Genomic DNA, 10,235 nt, shown 5'->3' on the forward strand with positions numbered 1-10,235 from the left:
TTGGCACTCTCTAGAGGGAGTTTGTTCCCTAGGCTGTGTCAGCTGGAGGCATGTGTTTCAGAGATACATAAATCAAGGAAAAGCAAGGGGGTGGAGTTGGAGTAGGGCTATATCATGTACTATGTAAGACTCTGTAATGTTCTGGCTTACCTGCCTTAGCTATGCATTCGCAGGGGGAGCAAGAGCAATCCAGTAGTTTTATTAGGTTTCCTGTTTTATTCTGATCAGATTTACAAGAATCAGGACTGGAGCTGGTGTAGTTGGGCACCCGCCTAGTTTCACATGACCCCCAAAGCCTTCATCTCGTTTTTGCAGCCTGTTCACCTGCTCTCTCCAAGCATGTCAGCAGTGACAAGAGCAAAGATCAGGAGAAACCTCCACTTGCCTTGCTCTCTTTTTGCAGGCAGTGATGTGATTTGGGTACAGGGGGAGTGAGAGGGACAGCGACTGGGTAGGCCCATTTAGAGATGGGACCCCACTAAGGGAGTCTTAGCCAAGGACCCTCAAAAGCTGATAAGAATAATTGGTTGAAGCCTATGAGTGATCAGCTGTTCAGTATTCATTGTTTTTAGAATTTGACCTTTGCGTTGTTTAGTTCATAAAGACGGGAATTTTCTTGACTGTAGCATTAAAAGTAATGTCAGTAAAGATTCTGTTGACATTTTAACACATAATTTGACCTTTGACCCACCCTCATGCTTGATCTGCATGTGTGTTCAGCATGAAGCATTGAAATATGCTGTATCAGGATAAGAATAATGTGATGTACAATGACACCCCATTCAGCTACTCTATGGAAAATAGATTATTGTCCACATGTAATGTTCAGAAAGCAAATCTTTGTGTGAAACTATTGGTGTGGGGGAAACCAAAAGCATGTCCATACATTAAAACAGTCTGCAAGATAACACCCCTTATTTGCTTGAAAGTAAGACCCATGATGTCCATGGAGGCTTACTCCAAGTTAGCAAGCCTTCATTATTTATATAAGTTATGGTTGTCTATTGTATCCATGCTCATGCATTGCACAATGCAATTCCAAAGTCAAGGCAGGGTAACAGCAAATTACTAGGAGCTGAAAGTTTATTTTCAGATAAATGATACATGTTCCAAGTTGCTTGGAATATGCAACATATTATGAAGCCTTTAATATTGCCAGTTGCCTCCATATCAACAGCTAATACTCAAGGTCGCAATTTTCCTGTTAGGGTTTATATTATTATATAATACAATCAAAAAAACAACAATCAATGTTTTGTTTCTAGCCTGACCACATAAAATTATAATAGCAGTAGCATGTGCGCAGCAGCAGCCTTGAATGTTGAATAATTCATAAAGTATTATTAATGGTTTTGCCAAAATAGCACAAATAACTTCTCCCTCTTCAGAGACAAGCTACTAACATCTCTGCTCTGCGTACTTGGGCTTTTAGAAGTTCAGCTTATTGATTTTCTCTTTTCAGATAGAACTAAAACTATTAATACCAGAAGTATGCATTAGAGACATTATAAAAATGTGCTTTGTAATTGTGCGTTTTGCTTTCAAGATTGCACCCATTCTAATGCTCTGTTACATTCCCAGCATCTGAGCAAGGGGGCACTTGTGTGGCGAAATAGCTTCCAACCTGTGCAGCAGTAGCCTGTATGCGTCACAGAAGAATCAAACTGTGACTGAATTTATCCACACAGCCAGCTGAAAGTGGGCCCTTATGTTTTTCACTGGTCTCGCTCTTTCCTCAGTCTGCCTCACTATTCTCCTTTTATTGCTGGATGATATACCATCATAGCAGGGAATGACTCTCACCAGCTATGTAGTCTCAAAATAAAGTGTCAGGAAGCTTTTGAGCACGCCCAAGGCAGTGAGTCTATCTCAAGTCTCACTGCAAAATCTGAAGATTTGCTTTGTGGGTGGAAACTGAGAAGGGTTGTCTTCACATTTTATCATGAGACTAGTCACTTTCAACTCTTTCAGCCATTTCTTTGCATAATGAGCTTTGGTGTTAGTCACAGTGTGGTAGGGGCAGATGTGATTGTATCATTCATGAGAAGTGATGTTGTTAGCATTTTCCAGTAAGGAATTGTAATACTCATGTGGTCATATTCCAGACAGCAGAGTTACATTGTGATTTGAGAGCTGTAATAAGTACAAGAGCCCTTAAATCAGGAACCTATGCCCTCCTGATGCTAAAATTACATAGAGATGTACACTGAGCTTAGTATCTAACTGTATGTGTAAGAGAAGGAAAGCCCTTTTAAATATATAAAGAGATTGTAATCAAATTGAATAAAGGCAACTTTTCAGCAAAGAAAAATCATAAATACTTTTCTAAATAAATAAATAAATATCATAAAGAAAAAATATGTCTATTCAGACTATATGTTACATTGTAATCACAGTATAGCACTACCTTTACACTTTATGGTGATTTAGAGGGAAATTCCTTGCAAAATAATCCATATTAATTATAAGCTACAACAATAGCAAAGTTTAGAAGCAACTGTTGTAGTTTAGCAATATAAATTATATAATGCTGCATAATTATTGGAATATATTGGTGCAATTATGTAGCCAATGAAATGCAGGGTTACCTCTGGTTACGAACTTAATTCGTTCTGGAGGTCTGTTCTTAACCTGAAACCGTTCTTAACCTGAAGCACCACTTTAGTTAATGGGGCCTCCCGCTGCCGCCGCGTGATTTCTGTTCTCATCCTGAGGTAAAGTTCTTATGCCGAAATACTACTTCTGGGTTAGTGGAGTCTGTAACCCGAAGTGTTTGTAACCCAAGGTGTTTGTAACTCTATGTACCACTGTATAAAAAGCCAAACATAGTGGCCCAATTTGCACATCAAGGGGAAGCCAAACCACAGTTTACCAGAACCACATGTGCTTTGCTCCTCCCCAGTTCCTTTAGTACAGCTCAGTGTACAGCTAAGCAGCACCAGATTTAGGGTGGCACAGGCGGTTCTCCTGCATAGGGAACTGAGCTGAAGGGGTGCAAAATGGAAAAGATAAATAATTGAGAAGATCCATTGGGGGTGCCAAATTTGGGACTTTACAGGGCACCATATTATGAAAGATTACCAAAGTCCGCCCCTGAGCTAAACCAAGGCTGAGGTCTTCTCATTAATTATGATTAGTAACCGTAGGACAAAAACTTGCCTATTGGTCATAGGTAAGGAGGAGATCCCTTAACCAGACAAGATGCTGTTCTTAAAAGGATCAAGGAGGAGCAAATAAGTATGAGCTCTTCTCTGGGAGCCAGCAGTAAACCCTAATTTACTATATTGTGATGTGCAAGGCAGTCCAGTCACTTAATAGTCTGTCATTAAAAGCACCTCTTTTATCTTTCCTGTTAGACTGTTCCTGCAGAGGGGCTTGTGTCAATATTAAAGAAGAGAGATGACAGTGATGCTCAGATCCAGCGGAGAGAGTCTAAAAGAAGAGTAAGATTCCTAGAAATGGAAGACACATTTGACCAAGGTACCCTGCTTTTGTTTATCACAACCCCCCGGCCCTGCCCCCATATTACATATTATGAGTTGCATTCAACTAAGTCATACTTGAAATCTGTTGAAATCAAGGGATCGTCATGTCTCCTGCTTAAGGATGGTCACAGACTAGTTCTTGTGTTTTCAGAGATGGAAAATTAGCCATGTTATGCTTCTCGTTCACAAAAGGCACTGGTGTAAACTGATACCTGCATAGCCCTATATAGCAAGCTTTTGAATGTCTGCTACCTCCTTCCCCAATCCATCGTAAGACTGGTACCAGATACAGATTCCATGGCTTCAGCCTTAGCCAAAATATTTTTGTCCCTCTCTTCTCTCCCCACTCCATAGTTGCTGTGTTTACCTTCTAGCCTGATGAACAATTCTGTAGAACGAAAATACTTACACTGTATTCAGTGATGTTAGGCATTGCCCTACATTTTAGCTACTCGTGGCATAGATTATTATAAATTGTTCTCTTCCAATTTTGTTTCTATAGTTTTATCGGGGGGGACGGCGACATACACACTACATTCATTCCATTTCATGCAAAGTTTCACACAGAGTTTCCATTTCACGCAAAGGCATGTTGACCCATAGTAAGGCAATGCCTTTGTTACACCAACCCACGTGTCACTAAACGGTGAGCAAGGTGCTTTTGAGTCCTCCAGAACTCATCATCAGGCTGGGTGGTAAACGGAGGGGGTAGAGGGTCTTCTAGAAACAAGTGATAAAGCCATGCATCTTTATCTTGTAAGAGTCTGAAAGTAGTTCAGTTGCCTGCGATTTCATCAGCTGTGTGTTATGTATCTTATCTTTACAGAGGAAGTTGGAGGTGGCTCCTGTGTTCTGCTGATCTTACTGTGCGTAGCAACTGTATTCCTTAGTGTTGGAGGAACTGCGCTGTACTGCACGCTTGGTGACACAGAATCTCCTGTATGTACTGACTTTGCCGCCAATATGGACTTTTATTATACCCGAATAGTGCAGGGTGTAGAGGAACTTAAGCACTGGCTATCCTTCACATAGAAGAAATTGCTGACAGCTCACTGACAGTTGTTGAAGAGAGAAAAATATTTCAAGCTGCTTGTACCATGGCACCTTCAGAAGAGGTACAGTGAATGACATAGGAAGTACCTCTGCTCAGGAGATACTTTCCTGTAATCAGGGGTGCATAAGTGGAATTCATGCTACTACATCATGAGGCAGCATGACGGACTGATAAACTGCCCTACTGTTACCTTTGTGTGATGCTTTCAACAGCGATCCACCAACCTTAGGAAATGAAGAAAAGAAAAAGTTTTATCACCTACCCTACAGTTCCCAGTCCCCACATAATTGTATGCAATCCATGTAAACTTAGAGCAGGACTATATTGTCTTTCTGGCTGATCATGCAAAGATGTTGTCTTCAGCTATCATGCAATAAGTCCATATTTTATGGAAACGTACCTTATTTGGGTTTAATTACTGTTTGTCCTGATTTTTAATTGTCCTAGTGAGTTTTGTAATTTTATTGGAGTGGTGCAGCAGAAATCAGAGCCCTCAGCCTAGTTGTTAATTAATTTGTCTTGCATTTCAAATTGTAGCAGCTGTAATGAGTGGATGCCTCCATTGCTTCATATACAGCTTTTTTAGTTGTAGATTCCTTAAAAGTGGATTTTTAGAAAACGTTTGCCACAACAATAAGAAATGGCATTTTAAATAATTTTTACAGCCAATAAATGGTACCATCTGCATCCCTTGTAAAGGGCTATGTCATAAATTTCTTTTTTAGATATACAACTATTATGTTTTAAGTGTACATCTAAGAATTAAAACAACACTTTTGCAAACACCACTATCATGTCCAGGGAGCCATTATCAGCTACACTTCACCACTGAGTCTATGCTCAGTGGCAAATATGGTTTTTTCTTTGTAGTGAGCAAAATAAGCCTCAGTATCAAAACTGCCTTAGCTTTAATAAAGCAACTGATTTCTCCTTGACCAAATTATGAAGGAAAAGGGGGAAAATAATTAAGAAAGCTCTGAAAAATGCTTGCATATCAGCTTAAAAGTTGAGTATCTGATATATATTCTCTCACCCATGAAAAAGATGAGCTTCAGTCTATCTTGTGGTGACATTACATCCTTAGTTTTCCTTTTAGCTGAAAATTTTGTTAATTCCATAACTGAAAACAACAACAAACACCGGACTCATGACTGACACCTGCCGAAATATGTTTGGAACTTGGTTCTTATTCAGTGTCGGTAATTTTTTCTTTTTAAATATCCACTGCATGCTGATTCCTTCTAATCTGCATTTCTTAAGCTTTCTGATAATGATATGTGAGGCTAGAGAAAAGTTGGATAAAATCCCCAATTCTCTCCCTACCAAGAAGAAATTGCTTATATAATAATCAGGCATAAGAGCCTGCTGGATTAGGCCAGTGGCCTATCTAGTCTAGTATCCTGTTCTCCTGGTGGCCAACCAGATGGCTGTGGGAAACCCCCTGCCATTTCTAGCAACTGGTATAAATATACATTTGTACTCTAAAACTGGAATATAATGTCTATTTTTTAAATTAATGGTATAATCTGTTAGTTGATAATGAAATTAAGGGCTTGATTGAGGCTCGCAATCAACAGTTACGCTTGTATTGGAGGCAGCGGGTGGGAAGGCAACTTTTGCTAATCTCTCTTCCCCTTGCAGTCTTCTTTGTCCCCTGAAAAGCTGTCCAGAGTGTTGTGGAATCCTCTGAAACAGGGTGGGAAGTAGCTTTGGGGGCAGAAGACAAAAGAGGGAATTGGCGAAAATCACCACCACCCCTTCCTTCATGGGCATCCTCTGCTGGATCCCAGTTGCCTCTCTAAAAGGAAGGAGCCTTTCTGTTCACAGAGGGGCAAGTATGGATCCAACCTTATATCTTCAGAAACCAGTCTCCAGGGCTCTAGTGCATTAGTGCACTAAAGGTGTGTGCAGAATATGCTAGTGGTGTATGATGCAGAGTGTACCAATATTAAGGCCCTGGCTGTGCAGAAAACAAAAGTGCAATGGCAGCGAAAGTTAAATCATGAAAACGGTGTTCTGAATGCTAAACTTCACAAGGGAAGGCTTTGGGGCATTTGAAAGGATATCCATCTTAGTGTGAATTGGTAAGAAAAAGATTCGTTTTTATATCACGCTTTTCCTTCAGAAGAATGACACTGGTAGTGCTTCTTCTAGGGATGTCCCCTCTCTGCTAAGTGGCTGGTGTTATGCAGCTAGATTTTTTCTCCCCTGTCTCTATCTATGTGATGAGAGAGAGAGAGAGAGGGTGCACACCTGGCACACCTGTTTAATTAGCAGGCTGGGTATGTCTTTTGGATTGGATTTCCTCTTTCTTCCCAACCCTTCTTGGAGAAGACTCTTTTGCATTTTGACCTCTGGTACACCAATCCCATTTAGTTCCATTGGCTGGCCGGCCTGCAATTTTGGCAAAGCAGTTAGTTGTTGAGTTATGCTGGCATAGCTGTTGGTATACTCCAGCCCATGGTTAGGATCCAAAGAGCTCCTTAGCTGCCTGTGCACAGACCTTTCCACATTAGTGTTGTCCTTTCTACCCCCCACCCCGGCTACAGTTTCTCACACCGCACGACCAGGAATTGCTCCAGGATATAGGAAGTCTTTTTGGTGGAGAGGAAACAGCTTTTGAAACTAAGGATTCAGAAGCACACTTGCTCACCCTCCCAACTATACTGTTCTTCGATTTCTTGGCCTGAAGATTTATGTGCTGACAGAGCAAATCTTACAAACGGGGTAGTTAACAATTTTACGTGTTTTGTGTCTAATGGGGGGGGGGTCTTTGTTATGTCTAAACACAGTTTTCCATGTGCACTCCAAAGGCCTTTTGTGTTCCACTATAGCAGTGCTTGAACCTTCTAAAAGGGAGGCATGAGTTTTAAACCTGATTACTGGCTGGTTCAGTACATCACTTTTGTCTGCTCTTATTAAGTTAGCTTGATCTGTAAAGGAATTTCATTATTATTTTCTTTTGTAATTTTATGATGGATTGTTGATGAGCATGCCTTCTGTAGCTATAATGTATCTATAATTATGTAGTTACTATATATTTTGGGGTTTTGTAATTTTCAGTTTGATGTTCTGTTGAATATTAATGTTTAAAGCAACCACGAGTTTCACCTCTGTTTTAAATGTTTGTGCTCCTGATCACCAAAAACATTGAGAATGATAACTTGAATTTTCTTTTTAAAGTATGCCATCAAGAAGCCTTGTACTTAGGTTCATTTTGGCAGAAGTAATGTTAAAATTATTTTTATTGCACATTTAAAAGAGAAATACAACACAGATTTTAAGATATCTCACTTTGCACTAGGGTTGCCAGATGCCCCTTTAAAAAAAAACATAGTTGTTTGATTTTAGATCACAGCAGTACCATAGAACAGAACTGATCTCCTTTATTTTGTAACACCCTGCTCCACCAGACTCTATATTTTTGAATTTTTACTATGGCAATCCTATCATTATACCACCTTAAACTGACATACTCTGCAGCCACAGAGCCCGGGCCATAGCACCCATACTGCCCTTGTTTGAGGTGGAGGGCAACAGAATAAGCAGCTGTCCTGAGCTGGGTTTAGAGCAGTCTTATGGTTGATCTCATTTATTAGCATTATATGGAAGCAGTCTCAAATTTTTGACCATGTTGCATGTGCTGCTTCATCTCTCTGCTGATCATGTGATCCTGACCTGTAGCTAGATATTCCAGTTGGTTCATATAAGAAATTAAAACATCAGTAAAACGTTGGTACTAATTCTTGTTTGGTATGATAGTTCACATGCTGTGTGGTGACCTTTCAGATGGTTGGCTGCATAACAAAATTTGCTCTACCTGGCCTTTAAAATACGCTGAAGTTGCTCTCCATAGTATTTCAGGCTCTGATTCTGCAAACATTTTATGCAAATGTGACCGATTTGAAAGAGAAGGCTCTTGTATAAAGCTATGTTGGGTCTCAACCTCCATGTTGAAACCGCTCTAAATGAAAAGCGCATCTCCAAATTGCTGTGGAATTGAGAGGAACTAGAAGGTAGGAAACAGTTTTTCTCTTTCATTGTAATTCATGTATGCAAAAGGCCTTGAGCTATAACCCATTTCTCATGGTTGTTTCCTCCTAGTTGTGAATGGCTGGGTCTTGTAAATAAAGCTAAGTGTGAGAGAGAGCAGAAAGCTAGGACAATACAAATACAATTGTTCCAAATTATACTATAATACATGGGATGTGGAACTTTTATAAATTTATATATAAAAACAATTGGCTGAATATTAAGCTACATTTGTTTAAAAGAAAATTCTAGTTGCTTCTACTTTAATAAGGCACATTTCGTCCAATCACTGCCTCCCAGCTTGCTAATCTTTATACAGTATATTGTACATGTCTGTGATTGTGCCTCAGTGGATGTGCAATCAGTTACTGCCAACAACGGGAATGCCTTAAGCTTTTTTCAGTAAAACGCAAGTGAAAATCCTAAAGCCAAATTGGGTATCAAGTTGAATTTTGTTAGTCTAGCTAGCTCACATACTACTGAACTTCCAATAAAAGGGCTGTTACACTCGTAAGAATAAGAAAACATAGCAATTTAACTTCTGCTACTGTGTAAAGTCAAGGCAAATCAAAGTCAATAATAGATGTGATAAATCAAACCTTAGCTACTAATAACATGGGAGGAAATTACTATTTGAAAGCATCAACCAAGCTTGTGATTTCTAAATATAATGAACAAAAATAAAGTGTCCCTGAGAAAATGCATTGAGTCTTTTGAGTGCTGTTATTAATAAAGGATGTAGACCTTAATAATATGTTCTGGATAACTACTTGCCATTGTTCTCAAAAAGCATTTTAGTAACTCTGTTATTTTACAGTGACTTATAAGGAATTACAAGCAGACCTACAACCAGGCCTTGGAATGAACTTTTTCATTTGAACAAGGTTCACTGAACTACCCATGAGATTTGTTACCATAATTGCTAGGTGAATTAAAGGTGAATTAAATTTATTTTGGGATAGCTCTGTGAATGATTTCTTGTTCATCTTCATGTTCCTTCCCTTCCCCCACCCCCTAGCACTCTGCAGTGGGGAACTCTCAGACCCAAGCACTTACTCTTTAAAAATGAAAGTTAAGTTGTTTTTAACTACTTTATTCTATGGAATTGTGTGATTTCTCTGCCATTCCTAGCCCAGTGCTGCATCTGCTTCAGCCAAGAAATAGTGGCCCCATTCCCTGCTCCTGTACTCCTATTGGAGCGCAACAAAGATTTTCCATACAATCACTTAAGAACAAAGTTGTGATTTTGTTCTAATTAATCTATTTATCTAATCTGGAAGATCATATTTTGTCATGTTTTCCAATATGCAGCAGTTTGTAAGAATTATTATTATTTTATTCTATGAAAACATGTAAATACAAAAGTTGAACTGCAGCAGAAAGTACTACTTCAACTTTTGTTTAAGATGCAACTCTGACAATGTGGGTGGAGTTCAGCTGAAATTGCAAAGGGAGTGTTAGAAGAGGAAACTAGTGCTATGGAAATAATAATAATTGTTCCACCATATGCTTTAAATTTTCTGTTCCAGTATCCCCCCCCCCCCCCGGCATGCACTTTGCAAAGCTTACAATCGATAAGCTAAAAAATAAGGGGCATTACTGCCTGGAAATGGGAAATACAAAACCAAACAAATGTTTTCACGGTCTGCCCAGTCTACCCAGAC

General features: G+C 39.4%; 1 protein-coding gene across 3 annotated transcripts in view; it reads left to right on the top strand.

Annotated features, from left to right (window-relative positions):
• Window positions 1-9,275, top strand: part of CNST (consortin, connexin sorting protein) — a 40,515-nt gene extending 31,240 nt beyond the window's left edge. For all 3 annotated transcript variants that reach the window (XM_081857671.1, XM_081857673.1, XM_081857672.1), the window contains exons 11-12: window positions 3,357-3,480; window positions 4,312-9,275. In XM_081857671.1, coding sequence (XP_081713797.1) covers window positions 3,357-3,480; window positions 4,312-4,517 — 330 coding nt within the window. In that variant the 3' untranslated portion in view covers window positions 4,518-9,275. The remainder of the gene's footprint in view (window positions 1-3,356; window positions 3,481-4,311) is intronic.
• The last annotated feature ends 960 nt before the right edge of the window (window positions 9,276-10,235 follow it).

This window comes from Podarcis erhardii, assembly GCF_964252035.2.
Source record: "Podarcis erhardii genome assembly, chromosome: 3".
Classification (NCBI taxonomy): Eukaryota; Metazoa; Chordata; class Lepidosauria; order Squamata; family Lacertidae; genus Podarcis; species Podarcis erhardii.